The 24,181-nt window shown below is 39.7% G+C and overlaps 1 protein-coding gene across 6 annotated transcripts; it reads right to left on the bottom strand.

Annotated features, from left to right (window-relative positions):
* Positions 1 to 1,802: 1,802 nt before the first annotated feature.
* On the bottom strand, positions 1,803 to 23,263 carry pnpla3 (patatin-like phospholipase domain containing 3). 6 transcript variants are annotated; one of them, XM_073059149.1, is made up of 10 exons: positions 22,930 to 23,262; positions 17,080 to 17,312; positions 16,755 to 16,820; positions 13,183 to 13,392; positions 12,002 to 12,062; positions 10,500 to 10,745; positions 9,326 to 9,454; positions 7,144 to 7,266; positions 3,569 to 3,602; positions 1,803 to 2,575 (listed from the first exon to the last, which is right to left on the bottom strand). In XM_073059149.1, the coding sequence occupies exons 1-10, from the start codon at positions 23,114 to 23,116 to the stop codon at positions 2,329 to 2,331; spliced, it is 1,536 nt and encodes a 511-aa protein (XP_072915250.1). In that variant the 5' UTR covers positions 23,117 to 23,262; the 3' UTR covers positions 1,803 to 2,328. The 6 variants fall into 6 exon arrangements, with proteins under 6 accessions (XP_072915250.1, XP_072915253.1, XP_072915251.1 ...); XM_073059153.1 differs by having other exon boundaries at positions 2,339 to 2,575; positions 9,322 to 9,454; XM_073059152.1 differs by lacking the exon at positions 9,326 to 9,454 and having other exon boundaries at positions 22,930 to 23,263.
* Between the last annotated feature and the right edge of the window lie 918 nt (positions 23,264 to 24,181).

The following is a 24,181-nucleotide window of genomic DNA, read 5'->3' as shown; positions in this document are numbered from 1 at the left end:
CATGGAATGGGCTGCCAGCGACAGTGGTGGAGACCAATACAACAGTGTCTTTGAAGAGACTCTTGAACAGGTATATGGAGCTCAAAAAAAAGTAGTGCTATGGGTAACCCTAGGTAATTTCTAAGGTAAGGACATGTTCAGCACAGCTTTGTTTGCCAAAGGCCTGTATTGTGCTGCACACTTTCCATGTTTCTATAATCTGCAGATTTTCCTCATGTTTATGAGCTATAGCCGACTTGGATTTCAGATTTAACAAATTGTATTCCTTTTATCTTAATCTTACTCTCCCTCCCTCCTTACCTCTCTCTGAACCAGATCACTCGGAAATCTCTCAAACCCTGGCCTCACCTCAGGAGATAAAAGCTTTGTGTCCTATTCAATTCGCTCCACCACTCTGCAAATTAAACTAATTCTTTCTAGATAAATCTGTTGTTAGTTACAGAGAACACTCCTGTCAATCTCAATTAGATAAATGTCAAGCTAACATACAACATGAATTTGTTGTTTTGCAGTACCCTTTTGTTTTTGAAAACCACAATCTGCAAGCTCCAGTATTTAAAATCATAGAAGGATTCAGATAATTCCAGGCCATTGTGCATTTTCAAAGTTTCTGAAAAGTTTTCTGTGAGCAACATTAATTTGGGCAGCCAGTTCTAAACAAACAAATTTTCTGCTGTTGGCAATCCCCGCAGATGTTATACTTTAATGATGCACCCTCAACGCCCATAATGATTGTTCCAGAAGAATGTATCTGATCCTTTAGTAGCAAACATAATCTTGAAGTGATGAAACTAAGTGAAATTAAATGTAATGGAGCAGTCAATGAAAGATATTACATCGATTAGACCCCAGTACTAAATGGAAAAAAAAAGTCGAGAACAAAGCATGAATACATAACTAAACCCACGTGAATAGATACCATAATATAACACATGCAGATACCACAGATGCACAGCTCCCACATTAATCTTCACTGGCAGGATAAAACTCATTGCTGTTCACCACACTCAATTAAAATTAAATGTGCACAGGTGATTTAGTTACACTTTAAAATAACTAATGTGACATCAACTTGTGTTGAAAAAGCATGTGCCCATAGAGGACACAGGGGCAATAATGGAACTGGACTGAAGATACTTCAGATATTATTAGGAGGATAAAACAGTCCATTTGAAGAGTTACCCTTAACTATTTTTCATATTTGCCTAACTAAATATACTGAACCAAAATCAGGAGTCAGAGATTAGAAGAAAAAAAATTAAAGCTTTTCTTCCAGTTCATTTCTGTGGTTTCTAATGCTAACTGATGCAGCTAGCATCAGACTGACCTATAATAACTGCCAGTAATTACCACAAAGGCTTAATTATACAGTGGCACTACCCATTTCTAGAAGTCTTTATTATTGGACTTCGCCCCTTTACTGAAAAAAGAACCAATTGTCCAGAAATGGGAAATCAACCAGTAACTGGTGTTCTTTGTTCTTCATTGATATTTTCAAATTAAGTTATTTCTTAAGAATTAAAGTTTTTAAAATGTTTCTGAACATCAGAAGGATTTACAAAAGGGTTACAATTTTCCCAGCCTTACCTCCTGACAGACTGTAGGCATGTTTCTAAGTCAATGCAGTAGACTTTCAAGGTCTCACTATTTACTTCCAAGTAATTCAGCCCTCTGCATCCAGCAAAACATTCAAATACATCTTGAAATTACACAGCATTTCTCATTAGAGCTGCAAAGCAGAAAGGCCATGCAGTACTTTTTTTTTTTTAAATTATGCAATGCAATAACTTTTCACAATAATGAACCAAACTCCATATTTATTATAAGTCTTTAATAAACAAATACAAACTAGATTTACAGATAAATTTTAAAAAGGAATGCATGAGACCGATGTTACTTTTTTCTCCCCTGAACAAGTTGGATTAATATTGAGTGTAATTGTCAGAAGATTCTACAATACATTAAAATATTTTTGCCTTCTAAATTATTTAAAATTAAAATAATATCTATCCAGGCTTTCGAACCATAAATAGTTCAGAGCTGATCAATGCGATGTAAACTAATTTTGCTTCACTGGATTTCACTTCGTTAGATTGAAACGAATCAGCCGGTACATTAAGATCCTCAAGTCAGTTATTAGTGTGAAAATTGAGCTGTATAATCAGGTTTTCAAGTGGCTTTAATGTCGTTAATATGAGAACAGATAATCTAGGTATCCTATGGCCAAGTAAAAATCTCATTATTGTGTTAAAAAAAAAAGGCACTTGTACAGCTTTTAATTTCATTGGTCCATAGAGCAGTGTTGCAGCATTTTCCCTGAAGGGAGAACTAGATGCCATTAACATTTAGGGAATTATCCAAGCTGGTGAAGGAATGCCTGTTGTTGCCAGAAGTCGCCAGACTCTTCTCTGGTAAAGCAGCAGACTCCGGTATTGGTTTTTCTGGAGAAATAGGAATGGTACAATACCAGGATTCAAGATCCACAGATGAGATATGAGACACGAGATTGGCTTGGTATTGGTTTGTGTGTAATGGAAGACTGCAACATTTTCTCAGAGGAACATTTGTTTGAGCACTGAAAAAAAAAAACATATTGTTTTAAATTCATGTCACTCTAGGTTAAGATTGACAACCTGCAGTTGCCCCAGTTATAACAAAAAAAACATTTCATAATTTTTTTTTTAACTGCAAGAACCCAATATTCAATAAGTCATGAAATGTGAGTAAAGCAGAAGGATCCAACTTTGGTCAGCTAAATGGGAGAAAACAAACTTCTACCTTTTTTTTCCTGAAAAAACCCGTCAGCTATAATCCAACATCTTTTAGAAAATTACTTTTCTATAAAGTCATGATTTCACACTGGGATGTTGTGTACAATCAATTTGGCCTCATTATTCTGGAGGGAGGAAGATGGGAGTGAATCCAGCTTTAAAAACATGACAGTATTTGTGCATCATTCCACAGTTCCGCTCCCATGTGAATCTGTATATCTTAGTTATTGTAAATTGAAGGGAGAATCAAATTACTAAAGAGAGAACAGGCAAGAAATCTTATTTCATTTCCAGGATTCTTTATGATAAATCTATCAATCACAGTAGCAGAGACAACCATGCAAATATCTTCATTAATTAATAGGTTATGAGGAGTCCAGGGGTGACAACTGGCAGCCAGTTATCAACTAAACATCTTTCTTTTGGGAGAATTAAAATGTCTTGTAATTATTTTATCTCCCAGGATCTCTCACAGATTTGAGGGACCACATTTTTTCCCCCCTCATTTTAAATTCTCAAAACTGACCCATAGTCAGCATCTTGAAAGACAATTTCCAGCAAGGTCCTCTATCAACTTGCAAGTCTGAATACAGGCAGTCCCCGGGTTACGTACGAGTTCCATTCCTGAGTCCGTCTTTAAGTCGGATTTGTACAGAAGTCGGAACAAGTATATCTGGTATTATTTAGCGTCAGTTAGTCAAACATTTGTCTTAGTATATAGTATATATTTTACCTTTCTATGCATATAAAACACTTAAGAAAGGTATTGTTACGTACCCCGTAACTGGGTGTCTTACCAGCAAAGACAGAAGTATCCGTTGGAGTCTGGTACTATTTTCAAAACAGTGTTTATTAGTAAAATATACAAATCAATACCAACAATGCAAATATACAGATAATACATGTTAGCAATACTAAACCTAAAAGTGTGGGTATAATAATAATCAATAATAAACAAGCTCTATCGTTGTCTAGGGGATAAGGAATTATCATGGGAAAGTATAAAGTTCAGTTCATGTAGGCTGAGGTAGTTGTTGATTCTTTTGTTGTAACCGTTGGAGGGAGAAAGAGGGCGAGCAAACAGTGACAGCTACAGTCATTCAAACCTTCCTTTACTTTCTTTATCCGTCGATATGTTGTTGTGGCCATTCAGGTATGACCCCTCTGTCCTTTAGCTAGACCGTTCTTCTATGGTGGACTCGTCACCCAGGCAAGGGTGGACACACACACAAGCCCCCACCAGCCTCGCTATAAACACCGAGTTAAAATTGACCGATCCTTCGTTCGGTCTCCAATGCCCCACACCTTCTCGTGGGTTCCAACACTTAAACAGTGCTCACTAGTCTGTCTCTTGGTGAGTCTCCTGGTGTGTCTGAGGGGTGTCTCCCCAGACCTCACTTTTATCCCTACTCATGGGGTCTCAGGTGTCAATCAGTTTTGAATGGCTTAGTCCATCAAAACAGCCCACTCCGGCTATCCACTGAGGAATTTTAATGAACAGAATGGTACCAAGTAAACAGCCCTCTCCAAAAGAGAAAACAGTAAATCAATGGCTCCTCTCCTCCCTCTTATCAGCAGCAGATGTTCCAACTTGTTTTCCTCTTATCTGTGTCTCTCTCTCATTCCCTCTCATGAGCAGCGTGGTAACAGTAACAGTTTGTGATTCTCCCAGGGGAGGGGGACATGGGCAACTCTGTACCCTTCTGCCCATCAGAGTTGTTCATCCTTCGTAACAGTATGTATTCCAATAATTAAACCACTGCGTTGCTTAGTAACAATTGTAGCTTTCATCGGGGCAGCACCTTTCAAATGCTCCATTATTCTCACTTTATCTGTTATCCTTTAAAATTGTTCCGATCGTTGACCGACTGTGGCTTTTCCAATGACCGATGGTGTTTCACCTCTTTCCAAACACTTTATTACTTCCATTTTATTTTCCAATCGCGATCACTTCCCATCAATGGAACAGAAACACTGCGGGTGACGGCTCCCGAGCTTTGCTGGCTCCCGAGGTCCGCTGGGTCCTAAGGACCACCGCATTGAGACAGGCTAAATGGGACAAGTGGGAGCTGTGCTGGGTTTGGGTATTTGATCAACCACAATATTCTGCGTGGGAATTTAAACTGGAGGTGACAGTGTTTTTTTTACGAGGTCGAGTTGCGAGCTCCACATCAACCCAGCACGGATGGTATGGAGTCACTGGATCGACATGAACCTGAGAACGGGAACGGTCTATCACTGGATCGAACTAGGGAAACTCCATTCTTCAGCCTGGCGCTGATCTCACTGCACCGCCAGCCGACCGGAACGGGGGGGGGGGGGGGGGGTGCAGGCGGGGTCAGGGTGAATCTTACTAAGAAAAATTTAAGCCAAATATAAAGCTAAACACTCAGTGTCAACAGCAATGACTTAAAATGGCGGACAGCATTCTCCTGCCTCGGTTCATAAGTACAAGTTGTCCGTAAGTCGGACGTTCGTAACTTGAGGACTACCTGTATTGTAGTGCAGAAGAAATACAGTATACTAGAGACTGGAAGCTGAAACATCTGAATTCTTTACCCCTGGGCTCAACAGATTTGCATTAACAATGTATCCAGTCTGGTCCCATTCATTTGCATAAGTCAACTCAATTTCATAGTGAACCCAAGTTGCCTATTTTGTTTCAATTAAGATTTGTTTTTCTATTGATCTACACCATGGTTCTAAACAATTTAAAATAAATATTTAAAACTACTTCAAGTGGATTTAAATCTCTGATCATTGCAGACAATTATTTGCAGTCGGGTTCTGAATGCGCAGATTCAACCAAACGCGGATCAGGAAAACCCGGAAGTTGAGCATTGTTTGCCTCGCATCTCATTTGTTCATTACTTGTGAGTGATTGAGAGGAAGGAGTTTAAGGCTAGTAAAGGATGGCTGGCTAGGTATGTAAAGCGCTACAGCCTCAAGAACTTAAAGATCATGGGAGAATCGGGATCGGCTGGTGCCGAGGCAGAATCAGCGTTCCCAGAAGAGCTACGATGCTTGCGTCTGTACTGAACATGTACGGACTTTTTTTTCTTGTCATTATTCCCTAAACAATACAGTATAACAACTATTTACATAGCATTTACATTGTATTAGGTATTATAAATAATCTAGAGATGATTTAAAGCACACGGGAGGATGTGCGTAGGTTATATGCAAATACTACACCATTTTATATAAGGGACTTGAGCATCCGTGTTTTTTGGTATCTGCGGGGTGGGGGGGTCCCGGAACCAATCCTCCCCCCGCAGATAAGGAGGGCCGACTGTACAATTGATAAAGGCCTTTGACACCATATCGATGAGCAGGACCTCTGGAAGCACCTTGGTCATCCGTAGCCCAGCATCCCCCAAGGGTAGCATGGCAGCAGGGAACGGCAAATTCAATACACAGTATGGGACAATCCATAACCATTTTAAAGTGCTTTCTTCATAGTTATCTACTCTGACAGGACAAAGGAATCTCTCATGAAGCCAGACTCTCTCCCACACAGCTCTTTGCTATTAAAAAAAAAAATCAAATCAATATTTCTCACCCCATCCCCTTTTCAGTGCCAATGAATGGTCTTCAACCTAAATGTTACCACCGTTTTTCTTTCCACACATACTACCCAATCTGCTAAGTGTTTTTATTTTAGTTATCTACTGATCTCAAATCTATTCACCAGAAAACATTGTTGCATGAATCTTGTTGCAGGACCATTTTACAACCAAAACAGTAGAATATTGAAAGTAATAAGTGAGGCACTACATTGGCAGATGTAAATTACAGAGCTGTGATATGCACTTAGCACTTTGAAATAAAGTATGCTGTGTTAAATAATTTAAGGCCAGGCATTAAGCAATTATTTTAGTTAGCTTTCCAAGAGCTACCAATCAATTTCCGATTCATTAACTTGTGTGTTCAAGTTCTGTTTGCTATTACACTTTATGACCTTACTTAGACCTTGTACTTCCAACTACATTTTTAGGGTATTTTCCAGCAAGAATCATTCATTAATTTAGAGACTTCTGGAGAAATGACTGTGAAACAGCCATTTGTCAGCTTGCAGGGAATCACAGGAAATGACTTCTGGATTTCAGTGCATTACTATGAATGTATATGTACTGCTGAAACAGCTGCCGATTCAAGATCCAATGATGGCAAAATGCCAGAAGTTTGAGGCAAATAGCTGGAGATTTGAGTTTTTTTAAAACCACATTGCGGATGTGATTAGAGCATAACAATATATTTTTCCAATAAACAGAGAGCTTACTAGAGCCTTGTAAATAATATTACCAATTATTTGAAAACATACTTCCAAAGGGAAACAATCTAAGCTTTTTAAATAAAAAGAAGTACATACCTACAATGACACTGCAGGCCAAACCGTTTGGTTGCTCGATGATAAAGTACACCACCAATAATACCCAATTGTTCACGCATCCAACATACATCTTCTGGGACATCAGGAAGCCATTCCAGCAATCTATACATTTTTGAAGATAGTCATTTATTTATTGAGATACAGCGTGGAATAGGTCCTCAAGCCACACTACCCAGCAATCCTAGCCTAATAACCGGACAGTGAGCAATCAACCTACCAACTGGTAGGTCTTTGAGCTGTGGGAAGAGGCAGAGCACCTGGAGGCAGCCCATGTGCTCAAGGGGAGAATGTACAAACTCCTTACAGGCTGTGATGGGAATTGAATCCCAGTTACTGGTGCTATAGAGCATTGTGCTAAACACTACACTACCATATAGTTATTAAAATAGACAAATACAAAATCACATTAGCTATTTTTCATTATAATCAGCAATTAATTCTATATTTGTCTAGAAAACATACATCAATTACTACTCTAAACAGGTAATTCCACCTCTCCACACTAACGCTGGTGCAAAGTGACACAGCAGTCCTGTACCACTCTTAAAAGCTAGTTAACAAAAAGAAAGCCCTTCCTTCTGAATACACTTGATCCATTTTGTTGAAGTAGGTTTATAATAACAAGCAAATGAGGTTTGCTGTTATAAACAGAGGCATAGAGTACAAAAGCAGCTTAGCTATACTCATTTTTACAGATGTTTTGGCTAAGCTAGAATATTCTATCCAATTTTGTGCATCAGACATTTCGGACCAAGTCCTTGACCAGCTGCAGGGTTTTATATAAAAAGGGTCAAGTATGAGATTGAATGAAGATAATAAAGGAACAAACAAGCCAGGTCACCTCTTAAAGACAGAAGTTTTACACTTTGGCAGTTAACGCAAAACAAGAAATGCTTTATCACTCGCCCGACCAGTTACTTCATGTGAACATTTATACTTTTCTGTTCTATTTGTTTTCTATTCTGATTTCGTGGTTATTTCCAGGTGTGAAGAAATTAATTAGTTTGATAAGGGATACCGCAGTGTTGTGGTTAATTACTGGATCAGAATGCCATTTAATACTCAGTGAGACACGACTGAAGTCTATTAAGAGCAGAATTGAATATCAGGTACTTAATAAATCCAGAATGAATAAGCAACAGCAATAACCAAGAAACCAAAGTGTTTGGAAACAAATATCCCACCTAATTGACGACCACACTTCAAACAATGAAATCTGTCACCCTTATTTAGTCCAACCATTGTGAATCCAGATTAGTTATGTGGTTGATTCTCAACTATCTCCTTCTTTTGAAGGAGTTATCATGAATGCCAGCACCACCCACATTCCATGAACAAAGCAAAAACAAAGTGGATAATACTACAATTGCAGGGCCTTGCCATGAAGTGTCGACAATTCCTTTCCACCTACAGATACTTCTTGAGTTCTTTCAACAGATTTTGTTAGTCATACTCCAACATCTGAAAACTGTCTCTAATGTTAGAGATTACTCAATTCCTGACTTCATTAGTGAATGCCGTAAATCATGCATCAATATGTAATTGTACTAAAAGACTGATCATAATGATTTTAAAAAACTGCAGCATTCTCATTACCTTTAAAGAATTTTACTTTGTTCAAATTCTCCCTCTAGTCTATCAGATACACGTACATGGACCTCACTCCATCAGGGAGGATCGAGTCCACAATCTATTTGAACAAGTGAATAACATCATGGAACTTAAACTTCCATGCTCAATTTTTCAGAGCTGACAGAGACAGGGGATGTTTCACAGTTTAAAAAAAATGAGAACGCTATAGAAAAAATCTGTTATAGATCAACTGCACTTGATAAACAAGGATTCTGCTGGAGTTACCAGTACTGCTCAGTAGCATTATAATGTTTACTTATATAGGTCCTTTATTATTTGTTAACTTATTTGTGGTAATATTGTGTTGTAAGTTTTATGTACCGCGTTGTGCACCTTGAACACAAGTCGGAGCAGGAGTAGGCCATCTGGCCCGTCGAGCCTGCTGTGCAGGCCTGCACTTTGGTCCAAAGGAACGTTTTTGTCTCATTTTGTCTCATGTGTACGGTTAAATAGCAACAAACTGGATCATTTTGAAAATTAATTCATCTCTCAATGTAATAGAATCAAGTTGTTCAGAACACATACCTACAGCAAAATAGATAGGCAGACTCCAATGGTAATGTGTAAGGCAGCATTGCATAGGATGCAATTCTAACCAGGAAGAGGTTACTAAGCTGTGTGTATAGGCCACTTTTCTCTTTACAAGCTTCATACAAAGCTGCACAAAGAAAACAATAATATATCTGTTATTCAGTAGGATCTGACCTTGAATTCAACTTTTTTTTGCCTATTCTCCTTTAAACATCAACTCCACTATTTTCCTAGTGATTGTCCTTCTCAGTCTCATTCATATTCAATAACTCCGCATTGACAGCTCTCTGAGAGTAGGGAATTACAGATATACCCCACCTTCAGAAGAAACTCCTCTATTTTCTTAATACTGCAACAATGCCACTAGGTAGGTGTAGATTGCTTCAAGTAGAATTAGTTGAAGGCTCAATATGGAGCATACCAATAGTTAGTTTGTCAACATGAAATTGATCTATTTATCACAATTCTCTATTCCCTGTAGTTAGCCAATTCTCTATCCATGCCAACATATCATCCATAATGTCATAATAGCTTATCTAATTCAGTAACCTTGTGGTACATTATCTAAAGTCATTTGAAATCCAAGTGGGCTATATCCATTGATTTACTTTCATTTTTAAAATCCACACTGCTTGTCACATTCTTACTCAAACAAGAGATTCTGCAGATGCTGGAAATCCAGAGTAACACACAAAATGCTGGAGAAACTCAGCAAGCCAGGCAGTATTTACAGTATGGAAAGGAATAGAAAGAGTTGACATCATTGACTCATGAAAGATCTTCACCGAAAACTCTATTCCTTTTCACAGATGCTGCCTGAACTACCAAGTTCCTCCAGCGTTTTGTGTTTTCTCTCAAATCCAGTTTTCTTTCATAAAACTTCATTGGCTCAAATTCAAAAAACAGAGTTGAAAATCATAATGTACAAGAATTGCCTAAAAATAGATTCCAATATCTTCGCACAGTTACATTAGTCTGATCTATGGCTTTCTGCTTTTCTCCACCACCCCTCTTTCTAGAATAGCCTCTTGTATTCTGCATCTCCCATTGCGGACTTTGAACCTCTGCAAATTGTTGGGATTCCTTGTCCCATAACCCATGCACTTTCCCACATTGCTTAATTGTTACATTGTTTGGCTTACAATTTTTAAAAAATGCTCTTTTCACAATACCATTACAAATTGTTGGAGGTAGATTTTCTATTATTCTCTCATCTAGAGCCAATGACCAATGCTTTATCTGCAGCGACTTATTAGATTTGGAATCCAATGTTGAAGATTTGTCTACAGCCATCGATGCCTTCTCCGATAGTAATGGGACTTCACTGTTACACGAGTCATCATTCTGAGAGCACGTGTCTACGGCTCTCACTGATGCTGCAAAGGGCAAGTCATCTCGGACTGGGATGTTATGCAGACCTAAGGAGCAAGCAAAGTAGATAATCATGAGAGTATCAAGACAACTGCTTCACTGTCATTATGGAGATCATGGAAAACTGAAGTTTGAGAATCATAATAAACAAGAAAAAAATTAGGTGCAGAATTAGAGAAGAAAATCTTGTTGAATGCAAATCTGGAATTCACACCACCACCAGATTTTGATTGATAAAGCACATGTGAAGTGTTTTAGAACGGATGCTATATAAAGATTTTATAGGACTTCGGGTATGAGGACAAGACTGCCATTATCCTTTCCTGATCTTTCAAATGCCTTTCCAAAGAATTTAATTGACATGAAAGTGTGATTTAATCATTTTGAATGGTACTAATTCTGTGTATATTACAATTCTGTCTATACCTTACTGTTCCACATTTGTTAGATTGCTCAGACTTTTACAACCATGCTGACAAGGTGGAGTGTAGAGGCAGCCCAGAACTGATACCCTCTGATGCTCAAGAGCTAGACCCTCTGAATGGGCAAACCAATGATGGAGTGTTTTCTGCAGAAATATTGCTTCACTTAGTATTGGAAAAGACTATTTGAGTTCAGTGGTACAAATCTGAGCATCACTTAGTACAAAATTCCTCCTAGAGGACCACAACCTTGTCATAGGATTTGGAGGCTCATCTGCCTCAATGACCCAAAGAGCCACACTGGCTGGAGTCTGGGTTTTACAATTTAGCTCTTGGTAAGTTCACCCATGCCAAACAGTTCAAAGGGTTAAGTTCAGACCAAGTGTGATCCTCCGGTCCTCCAGATTCAGGGATTCAGTTCAGGGCCAACAACCCTGACTGTTCAAACAAAACTGTTACAGAAAAAGCAATGAAGAATCCTTCTACATCTCAGTGCAATTGTGTTCCTGAGTCTCCACCCAGAACCTGCATGGCTGACAGTAGTGACAACCAAAAGGAAGCTGCTGACACAACGAAGGAAGCCCCAAACACTGCCGGAGAGAGAGGATCTTCATCACCGGCCCCAAATGCAAGTGATGTAACTAACAGGCAGCAAGTTAACATAAAACTATTACAAATACACATATAACCTCAGGCAAGTATTCTTTTTACATCTTCAAATTTAGGATTCATCAGAACTGTGGAGGAGTTAAAAAAATTACATGCAAAAATTCCAAACTACAGTCAATCACAATTCTGAATGCAGATATCATTAAACGATGCTAACAAGGGAAACGCAAGCTATTCTAACCTGTTACAATCAACAAATTAGTAACAGTTACCATTTCTTCTGAGGAATCGGAGTGCATCTCTATAACCCTGATGGCACATTTCTCCAAGCACCTGAAAATTGGTTACATCAAGTTTAAAATCAAGTCAAACTGTCCAGGAAAGGCTAGTTTGTAAATCTACACATCAGAACAAGAGTCCGTTAGCTGCTCCTTTAATTATCCACAACATAATAAACAAACAGTGTCCCCACCCTTGTCATCATTTCATTTTCAAGTACATCTACCAGAGCTCATTTTATAAAAAGTCTGAAGGAATTTTTAAAAGTAATACATAATTAATGCATCAGAATTTCTAACAACAAGGGATTAAAAACTGATGAAGAATCTACATGGAAATGTTAATCAGCCTTGTGTCTAGGATCTTAAAATAAATATATTAAGAAATTAACTTGATGGACATACAAAATAATAATGGAGAGACAGGCAAATTAAAGAATGGAAAAGAACATCATTTGTTGCAATCTCAAGTTCTGATACTTCAGCCATGATCCACTGATGAACACTAGCTTTGCTCGATTTGTGAGCAGATTTCAGACAGAAGCCACATAACCCCAGGGTACAAAAATATATTGATGATTGGCTTTGTATGATTAAGCTCAAAATATTGAGATCGATTTAAGTCTTCTAACTCACCCAGTGGCAACAGGGAAGCAAACAATTAAGTGAAAAATCTCCACGGTACTTTACAGCAAGAAATCCCCAAGAGATGGCAAGCTCCAACTTTTTAAAATCTATACTGCTGGGCAGGGTATGGGAACACTTGTTAGAAAACAAATTGCTACTCGAGTCCACATTCACAAGTAGCATCTGCAAGATGCAGCACGACCAACCCCCCCCACCACCCAGGACAACTTTGTTGCAAAAGACAGGGACACGAGGAGCCAGAAACAAGAATTTCAATATCAGTGTTAATAGCAGTGGATCAATATCCACTGAAATCATTTTTTTAAAGAGATTGGCTTTTGGAAGCACTCAAATATGCTAACACATAATAAAGGGATCCTTCTATAACATGACAAGTAGGTAAATCCCAAAAGATTGAAGTCTAGATTTTGCTTGTGGCCTTGTTCATTAAACAAGTAAGCATGCGTCCATAAATAAAGTGAAGCTTGGAATTACCAACTGAGTAAATTTCAATCATAGCTTCAGTTGCAAGCTGATCACTCCGTTACCTTGGATTCAGGAGGGAAAAATGCTTGAGTTATACGGTACAGGTTCTCCAAACTGAACTGAATGCTGGTGTTAGAGACTCGCAGTTCGTGGAAGTTGCAGGTGTTATCTCGAGGACAGATATCACTTTCTCCTGAATATGGAGATACTGTTATCGTATTCTTCAATTCACATTGAGGCAGGTTGTTGCTGATCCCTCCGTCAACGTAACGCTAATAAAGAAATAAGGGGTCAATATTAAATTCAGAGCAGAATTTTCAAGCAGTTTCCAGTCCCACTAGGGGATATCCAAGCTTTGCCTTTGAAGTAAATTCCTAAACAATTAAATCATGTAATTGACATTACATTCTACATCGACCTTACTCAATGCTGGGCCACAATAGGAATGATCACATTGCAGCCCTGGGTGTCTGACTGCCCATCCCACTTAATATTCATAGAGTTAACTATTACCACTGTGCCCACCATTAAAAGAACGCATGACACAAAAAACAAAAATATTGCAGGATTTTGGGCATTATGGACTCAACATTTTGAGGACCAGCTGTTCCCAACTTCTTTTGCGCCTTCACCCGCGTTGCCTTAATTTTGTTTATTCTATATCTAGGATTATTAATTCTTTTACCTTAGATTGCACAGATGGAACTCCCTCCCCCAACGTTAATACTTTAGTTTGAACTTTATTTTCCTATTCTAAAAGACTGCTAATTTTCAAATCCATTTTATCAAGATTGTTCAATATTATTTCCTGTACTCAAGTGTAAATATAATAATCAAAATCAGGTTTATTATCACCAGCAGGTGAGGTGATCCCTTGCACAAAAAACCACAAAAGATAAAGAACACAATAATTTTATTTATTTTTTAAAATCGCTTGAAATATACAGGCAAGTGTACAAGATAACATACATAGATTGCTTGCATGTCCATAAAGTGACACTAGGCTGTGCATAAAGTGGCTAGTGGAGAATAATAAAGTAGTGGAGTTAGTGAGTGGAAATGTTGATCAGCCTTGTCGCTCAGGGAAAATAACTGTTTTTGTGTCTGGTGGTTATGGCGTGAATGCAATGCAGCCTGCTCCCTGATGGGAGTGGGACAAGCAGTCCATGAACAAGGTATGTGGGATCCTTCATGTTGTGACTGGCCTTTTCTAGGCACCTTTCTGTATACATAACCTTGATGGCTGCTATGCTGCTGTCAGTGAAGCACTGAGCAGTTTTGACGACTTGTTGGCGTGCCTTCCTGTTTTGCCACAATGCAGTTCCTGCACCAAGCAGTGATGCACCTTGTTAGGACGCTCTCTATGGCACATCAGAATGAAGCGTATACAATGTGCACAGTCCAGCTTTCTTCTGGCTCCTCAGAAAATAGAGGCATTGGTGAACTGTCTTAACTATATACGTTCTGGGACCATGAGAGGTTGTGTGCTTCCACTACTGTGCCACTGTTGTAAAGTGGGATGTGAGTGGTGCAAGTCCTCCTGAAGTCTATAACCATCACCTGTCTTGTTTGAGAGGTTAATTTCACCATTAAAAATAGCTTTAATCAATGTACAGAGAAAATAATATTGATGTTGGGACATCACATTGGCCTTCTCCTGCTTCTACTTGGCAGTATTCCAAAGCTCAAGATTGTTGCACCAATAAGAATCATGGCAGTCTTCAGTGCCACACTTAGTTGCCAAATCTCCTTCATATTCCAATAACAAGCCTTGAACCTAATCAATGACTGAATGAGGCAGCGAATTCTGAAGATTTAAAAAAACTCTTCAGAATGAAATATCCTTCATCCTTAGCTTGAGGTTGTGTATCTGAGTTTTAGACACTCGAGGAGACAGTGCTTCTTGGCAACAAATCTAGCTAGGCTTCTCAGAATCTTCAATGCCTCAGTTCATCTCCAGATCTTCACAGATTGACAGATGAGAATGAACCACATCATTTTTCTATGTTATATTAATTTCCTTGTATATCCATTCCATTATCTCTAAATTCATTCTAACATTCAAAATGTCAATTCCAGTTTTTAGCTCCAGTACATCCTCCAAGCTCGCTTCAACCCCATTCTTTATTTTCAGGCCCAACAGGCCAATTTTAATCAGAGGAAATATGACTGGAGCATGAATTTACATTTCTATTTTCCATCCTAAAACCCATTCCCACTAAATTCCAGGTTGGCCCCCACCACGAAAGTCAGCGATTCTTCAATGTTCAGTACTCCTCCCGTATAAATAAGAAACTACAGTCACATCACCACTTTCCCTTTCCCTAAAAATGCATCATTGCCTCCAAAATCTGTGCCCACATTTTCCAGAGCCTCTCAAATTCAGAATAACATTTTGTCAGTGACATGGTTAAAAAAAAATCTGCATGCTATGCGGTATCCAAGACAGCCATCACTCCTTATTCTTGTTAGCACATCAGCAGTCCTCTATACTTGATTGCAACTTCCTCAACTGATGTTTCACTGCCATCATCCAGGTGGCTTTGATTGCATTTTTCCAATTCCAGTTTTTCCCATTGTAGCTGGAAAGCTATCTGCAAAGATTCCCTCCCTGCTCCTGAACCCTCAGCTTTTGGGACTGTACATTAATTTCTGGTGTTTACATTTTGAAATCCTTATAATGATATTCACATACCTTCATGACCTCATTTTCTAGCCTCTTCCAATACTTCATATTTTCTACAATACTTGTGCTCCCAATCCTAGCACCTTGTTCATCCTGATGGCAACCAACAAAGCTTAAACCCTGGGCTCTCCCCCATTAAAAAAAAGCTCAACTCAAGCTTCTCGGACTCTCAGCCTCTCGCTCATCTGCCTTTAATGTTTCCTCATCAAGCCAGCTGGTCGTCATTTGATAACACTCCGGGTATATGAGATCTCATAATTGGGATCAATATCCAATTCTGGATTGGATGCCCTAGGACAATTTAAAGCCATAGGGCATTGACACGCATTGAGCAATAGGATGTTTTGGGTGGAAAATATAGCTGGTAGAAATCTAAAGTGTTTATGAAATGCAAGGGTCTAAAATGGCCAGGTGCTCTCTTCCAAAAACACAATTAATATGATTACAAGAAAAATCTATGTTATAAAAATGCAGCACTTTCTCCAAGTCTAATGCTCGAAGTTGGTACAAGTTCACATTTGCTCTTTGATATCCGAATCTTCCCATCATGGATAATTGCAACCCAACGAGATTCGAGGCGAGACTCGATGTTATATGTTAATGAAGCACATGTGAAGATTTCTACCACATGACACTATCTTATAGAATTTATGGCTTTAATTAATTAAGTCTTTGAGATTATAGGGTCTCTATATGGGATAATTACAAATAAGATATTGATTTATTTGTAGAAGATTCAGAAGCTCATTAATGGGTTATTCAGCAAAACTAAGCTTCAGGAAAAAAAATCCCTGCAAAGCTTTCCTAAAGACTCCAGCAGAAGTTTGAACTTTTTCCCAGTTCAGCGACATGCAGCCTTGCATCTTTGTTCACTAACTTTAACCTCAAATTTAAATTAATAAGCAGTTATGATTGAAATAAAATCACAGAAATATGTCCAAAACTTACCACCCCTCGAAAAGACGGTGGAATGAGCCCACAGTAAATTGGAACAAAAGCACTGCAGATTAAAGCCTGAGGAGAATAAATATATCCAAGTATTGAGTGGGACAAGATACATTATAATAAATGCTTACATATTTAAACAGAGCACACATGGGCACCAGTTGTGGTGTAGAATTCTAAATTGGCTGCATAAATAAATGGGCTTTGGAGAAGAGGGGAAAGAGTGAAAAGAAAATAAATTTACATTCAGTCACATATATTGATTTAGCAGCTTAGACCCAGTCCTCAAGATATGTCTGGAAAAAAAAAAGACATTTTCTTGCCTTACCTGAATGAGTTCCTCCTTGGAGTTGAAGTCTGACACCAGCACATTCTCACCATCAGACACTCGGGTAAGAGAGATACAGAGCCTGCCCGTGGCTAACTGATGGGCATTTTCAGGAAGATTCCTGAACAGTCCATTCCTTATTATTTTTACCAGGTTGAAGGAAGGGTGTAGAGGTCCTAGATTTCTTTTTCTGGCTTCTTTAGCCAGTTCCATAACATCTGCGCAACATTTGTCTAGGAAGAAATTTAACACAAAACAAATCAATAAACTGTGGGTCATCAAATACTTAGGGGTTTTCTTCTTTCTAACACCACCATACCCATTTCTGACAGTTATCTAATTAGTTCCACTCCTATATCTTAACTGGTTTTTTTTCACCCCTTCAATAATTAGACATTATTTTCAGCGTTGACTGTAGAAACCGTCCTTTCAGGCAGTGCATTCTCAACCACAACAACTTGGTCTTTAAAGCAAGTTTCTTCCATGTCCCTGTTCTTTTGTATCCAAGTTAAATCTGTATATTTGGTATCTATTAAATCTAAGTTTTTCCAAGTTGCTTGGAATATATACTTCAACAGTTTTAATCCAATCATACAAAAATCATAAGGGAGCTGTGAGAAATAATTCTGGAAGAATGTGTTTCCATTTGTGAGAATAGAATTGAGTGCGTTTTGAAAATAAGGAGCTGGCCTTCCAGCATCAAGATAAAGATTTTCCTTACTCAAGAAGGCACACCATAACGTCAGTTGGATGAGACAGGTATACAGATAAATTCCAGCTTTCCCAGGGGCTGCAAAAAGACAGGTCTATATTTTTACAGTCAATAACGAAGCTGAAATCCACACTGTCTCAACACAAACAAGAGAAAATCTGCAGATGCTGGAAATCCAAGCGACACGCTCAGAATGCTGGAGGAACTCAGTAGGCCAGGCATCATCGATGGAACATTTCCAATGAAACGTTTCGGCCCAGAATGTTGACTGTGCTCTTTTCCATAAATGCTGCCTGGCCTGCCAAGTTCCTCCAGCATTTTGTATGCATTGCTTCCCTTTGTCTCAAGCCGATTCACCACAAATGCCATCAAACTGACAAATTTTCAGAGTCAGCAAAGGTTAAAGAGTCCAAAACATCTTCATTATGTCAAGTTTTAGGTAAATTTGTGTTACTGGAGCAGAGTGAGCTGCTTTAACAACTATCGTCCAGTAGCACTCACATCTATGGTGATTAAATGCTTTGAAAGTTTGGTCATGGTTAGAATCAACTCCTGTCTCAGCAAGAATCTGTACCCACTATAATAGCCTATTGCCACAATAAGTCTACAGCAGTCACGATCTCAATAGCTCTCCATGCAGCCTTGGATCACTTGGACAATACAAATACTTATGTCACGATGCTGTTCATTGTCTATAGTTCAGCGTTCAACACTGTCATTCCTACAGTCCTAATTGAAAAGCTCCAGAACCTGGGCTTCTGCACCTCCCTCTGCAATTGGATCCTCAATTTCCTAACCAGAAGACCACAATTTGCTCATATTTGTAATAACATCTCCTCCTCGCTAACAGTAAACACTTGCACACCTCAGGAATATGTGCTTAGCCCACTGCTCTACTCTCTCTACACCCATGACACCATGGCTAGGTATAGCACAAATGCCTCTATAAGTTTGCTGATGACAGAACTATTGTTGGCAGAATCTCAGATGGAGACAAGAGGGCATACTGGAGGTAGCTGAGTGGTGTCATAGCAATAACCTTGTACTCAACATCAGAAAGACCAAAGATTTTGTGGACTTCAGAAAGAGTAAGCCAAGGGAACCCAAACCAACCCTCAGAGGGATCAGAAGTGGAGAGTGAGAACAATTTCATGTTCCTGGCTGTCAATATCGGAGGATCTAACCCAGTCCCAACAATAGATACAGGTGTAAAGGCAGCAAAACTGTGGTTATATTTCATTAGGAGTTTGAGGAGATTTGGTTTGTCACCTAAAACACTTAAAAACCTCTACAGGTGTGCCATCGGGAACATTCTGACTGGCTGCATCACTGTCTGGTATGGGGGGGGGGGGGCAATGTGCTACTCCACAGGTTTGAAGAAAGCTACAGAAAGTTGCAAAATTAGTCAGCTGCATCATAGGTACCAGCCTCTGTAATATCCAAGACATCTTCAAGGAGCAGTGCCTCAGAAATATCATTAAGGACCACCATTACCTAGTACACGCCCCCTTCTTATTGTTACCATCAGGAAAGAGGTACAGAAGCCCGAAGGCGCACACTTAGTGATTTAAGAACAGCTTTTTCCCCTCTGCCATCCAATTTCTAAATGGACATTAAACCCATGAACACTACCTCATTACTTTTTTTATTTCTATTTTTGTACTTGTTTTAATTTAACAATTTAATTTACTGTAATTCAGCCTTTTTCTACATTCATCATACTTATCAGGCCTGATGAAGGATCTCGGCCTGAAACATCAACTGTACTCTTCCCCCCATAGATGCTGCCTAGCCTGTTGAGTTCCTCCAACATTTTGTGTGGTACTCTAAGCCATTTCCCTCCCCCTACTTTAAATCCAGGAATTATAAAGACAGGGCAGAATTAAATTATCTGAAGAATTCAAAGCAGGAGGTTTGTTACTTGTCAATCACTTGACAAATACTGCCTTGTCTGAAAGGACATTAATAAATCATTCTGGCAAATGTTTTCTAGGCCAGTCACAGAAAAGTACAGTGGTCCTTGCAGTCAAAGAAATGTGCAGTTGAAAGACTGAGGGACCCAATAATCTTATGTCTTGTACCCAAAGTGTATTAACATTAGTCTTGTAACAATGTCAGGGGGAAAAAAAGGCAAAAGCAGTTCCTGCTAGGCTCTTAAACAATGCTCAATATTAAGAAAAAGTACACTTCAAATTGCATTCAGCACAAATCATTCATTTTATGTACTTCACAAAAATATTCTGCCAATTAGTGTTAGCATTGAGTAGTGCCAGATTCTGCAGAAGCCAAAAGAGAGTCAATCTCCGGCACTGAAGCAGAGCACTAAACACTAACTTGATTTAGGAATGTGGAGAGATTGTGAAAAAGCATTTATTGTCATCCTATAATGGGGCCGACTGAAACCTTGAATTGCATCAAGTATCTTCTATAGTTCAAAGGACATCAACTTAAGAAAATCTTTACAACATCCAACAATAAAGCTCATTCCTTGGGCACACTTGTAATAGAATGAACTGTGTTGCCAAACAAAATCCTTGAATTACTGCGTGTAGACAATGGAACTATACAATTTCTTCATAAACTTTTCTTCCATGCCTATATAGCATTCACTTTAGTACATCCTGTGTTATGTATTTAATATGTCAGTAACATTGTAAATATGTTTGATTAAGCATTCTTCATTGTTTACATAATTCATTAAGGATTATATGCAGAAGTACATGAATGGCATATGTCATTTCATGACCACATCATATCTGCATGCCTTACTGAAGAAAACATGTTCATCCCTGGCTCCCCCTCCCCCCCCCCCATTAGTATTATGTTTTGGAGTTGCAAAACAAAACAGTGACAATGAGGTAGCCAACACGAGTTGGCGATCTACCTGTTGAAGACATTGATGACTGCATTGGTGCTGTTTCATGCACCCATGCTGAGCTCATCAATTACATCAACTTTGCCTCCAACTTTCACCCTGCCCTTAAATTCACTTGGTCCATTTCTGACACCTCTCTCCCCTTTCTTGAACTCTCCATCTCTGGAGACAAACTGTCGACCAGCATCTTTTATGAACCTACTGATTCCTACAGCTATCTTGATTATACCTCTTCCCACCTGGCCTTCTGTAAAAATGCTATTCCCTTTTCTCAGTTCCTTTGTCTTCACCACATCTGTTCCCAGGATGAGACTTCCCTTTTCAGAACATCAGCGATGTCCCCCTTCTAGAAATTTTCCCTTCCTCTACGATTGATGCTGCCCTCACCCGCATCTCCTTCATTTCCCAGACATCTGTACTCAGGCTATCTTCTCATCGCCTTAACTATGAGAGTTCATCTTGTCCTTACCTACCACCCCATGAGCCTCTGCATCCAACACTTCAACCTCCACAATTTTGGCCTGGAGTACTCTGCCCAGGGTAGTGGTGGAGGCAAATGCATTAGGGGCATTTAAGAGGCCCTTAGGCTCATAAATGTGCAGAAAATGAAAAGGTATGGACACTGTGTGGCAGAAGGGATTAGATTATTTGGAGATCTGTTTACTAAATTAGTTTGGCGCAACATTGTGGGCTGAAGGGCTTGTTCCGGAGCTGTACTTGTCTACTTTCTCTGATCTAAAACATACGGCGGCTAATTCAGGCTCAGGGTCACCGGGTTGAAATTGCAGCAGGGGAACCTTTGACCAGCCCTTCTCCATCCTAGGACGCATAAGTCAACAGCAAGGCCTCCATCTCCAAACAGCCAAATTGATGTCCTAAAGTTCAGGAGGGCAACTGGGCTGATTGCGAGATGGAGGCATTGCTCTGCGCAGGCCCCAACCACATTCTTGGGGGTGGTTTCAGGAACCAAGGATTGTTAATTTAAAACTGAGTCCTGAGTGATGTAATGAGGGACAAAGGTAATTAAATGCTTAGGACAAGGCACGGGACTACCGAGTCTTACAATTATGCAACTTTGCTTTTAATTCTATACTCAGGGATTTTTTTGTTAGAAGGCATGGTGTTGCCAAAATTCGTGTTTGAAATGCCTTTGACTATGAGGACTTGATTCAGTAACATAACATTTTCAGACGGCAGTACGCTACCAACATTCTAAGTTGATACCATCCATCAGTTACGAGAAACAATCGCTCAGTTCCAAAATACAGTCTATGAAACCACTTTCAAAAGGTTAAGAACGTAATTGAAAAGTTACGCTTTTGAGTAAAGTAGTTGGATATATTTTATGCAGCACCCTTCGGCACTGAAGGTCAGTGACCGGCAGTAACCCGTTCCTAGACCCGCCCCTCCCAGTCACCCCACAAATTACTGCCAATAAGACAGAGCGTTCAAACTCAGCGCCGACCGTCTGATCTGCCAGGGAGTTACAGGTCGCTAACTGAAATAAAGTAAAGCCACTAATTTCCAAATTAATGAAAGGCCAGTTTTTTTTAAAAACACCGCAGTCGTCCCATGTGACTTGTTTAAATCCGCAAGCAAGACCCATTTGACGGCAGTAACAAACTCAGTAGAAAGGGGAATCGCTTTCAGTTCAGTTTGCTATTTGTTTGCTCTCGTGGTTGCTAACTTCCTCGTGTAACACGGTGATCCTTTCATACACAGCCAACTGATAACGTGACTGCTTTATTATTTCAAGCCCATCTTATAAATAAAATTATATGACAATGATATACCGTCCTTACAAAATCCACTCAAAAAACACATACATTTAGTATCCCGTGTATGACTTGAACACTGGCCCAGAACCATTAAAACAGCGGTTAACCTTAACCAATTTCTCGCAGTATCTTGGAAGCGGAATCCTTAATATCTCAACACCAACCCAAAGATACAGGTACAAATATTCTATAAAACGGCATTAAGCTGAATTACTTTAAAAACAAAACGCAATTAGACAATAAACGAAGTGCCCCTCGAGACAGGTTCGTACTCTCCAGGCATAAAACAAAACATATTACACTCTTTTCAAATTATTTCCTAAAATACCATTGTATCCGTTAAATAATTACGGCACATCCAACTGTTCCGTCACTTTCCATTTCATTAGTTCTGGCCCTTGGTACTATATTGGAATTCTGCACCGAGTTAGTTGCCCAGCCACACACATCACTCCCCAATTTTCCATCCTCGTTCAACATCTCACCTAACGGTGATCCGCAGACCACGGCGGCGGCTGTGAGGGCACCGGAGGACGCCCCGTAGATCTTGTTGGCGTCCCGTAGCAGGTAAGGAGCCTGTTCCTGGATGCCGCTCGCAACCCCGACGTGGTAAACACCGAGGAATCCGCAGCCGGCGAAGGAAATGTTCCAGCCTCCTTCCAGATCAAACATCTCGCACAATGAAACCCGGTTTCAATGAGAGGAAACGGCTCCACCCCACGGGGATTTAAAAGAGCACAGGTCAAGAGGAGCACAGTGACATGTTCTCAGCTGTAATTTAAAAGAGCACAAGTCAGGAGGAGCACAGTGACATGTTCTCAGCTGTATGGATGACTCGGTAGCCCGCACTAGCTCTCAGTGGAAGAACTAGCTTGGTGAAAGCCCACGACCGCCTATCCTGAGTGATATAACACCCGCTCCTGCCCGTCAATTGCCACGGCACTTAAAGGGACACGTTTACCTTTTTATTTGCCTTTGGAGCTGTCGTAATGAAATCAAATAATGTAGATAAGTTTAACCTTTATTTCACATAAAGTACAGGTTACATCGGAATATTTTGTCACCCTCTAAAACAACACACCAGTGGAAGCAAACACGAGGAAATCTGCAGATGCTGGAAATCCAAGCAACACACACAAAATGCTGGTGGAACGCAGCAGGCCAGGCAGCATCTATAGGGAGAAGCACTGTCGACGTTTCAGGCCGAGACCCTTCGTCAGGACTAACTGAAAGGAAAGATAGTAAGAGATTTGAAAGTATGAGGGGGAGGGAGAAATGCGGAATGATAGGAGAAGACCAGAGGGGGTGGCGTGAAGCTAAGAGCTGGAAAGGTGATTGGCAAAGGGGATACAGAGCTGGAGAAGGGAAGTCTCCTCTCAAATGTCTAGAAACGAGCCAAAATTGGTAGTGCTGTTGTACAGGTCGGGCAAGTGACAGCTGGAGAAAATCACCCAGAAAGGTATTGTTATTGACAAGGCGACACTGAAGTGGTGGAGGTGCAATCTTTCAGCTGAAGTATTAAGCCAAGCCCTAATTGATTGTATGACTCTTAGGTGGTCCAAATATCCTGTATTTGAATCAGAGCAAGGGAATTCTCCATAATGTCCCTGGGTGTTATTTTTGCTTTAAAAAAAATTAGAAAAAGAGAAAGAAATAAAGTGCAGGAACAGGACCTGGGGCTCACTGGGCCCACATCAATTGTCAACCATCCAATTACAGGGTATGCAAGTGTTACAA

The sequence above is a fragment of the Hemitrygon akajei genome, chromosome 10, assembly GCF_048418815.1.
Source record: "Hemitrygon akajei chromosome 10, sHemAka1.3, whole genome shotgun sequence".
Classification (NCBI taxonomy): Eukaryota; Metazoa; Chordata; class Chondrichthyes; order Myliobatiformes; family Dasyatidae; genus Hemitrygon; species Hemitrygon akajei.
Note: the sequence above shows the minus strand (reverse complement) of the source record. Positions and strands in the feature narration are given on the sequence as shown.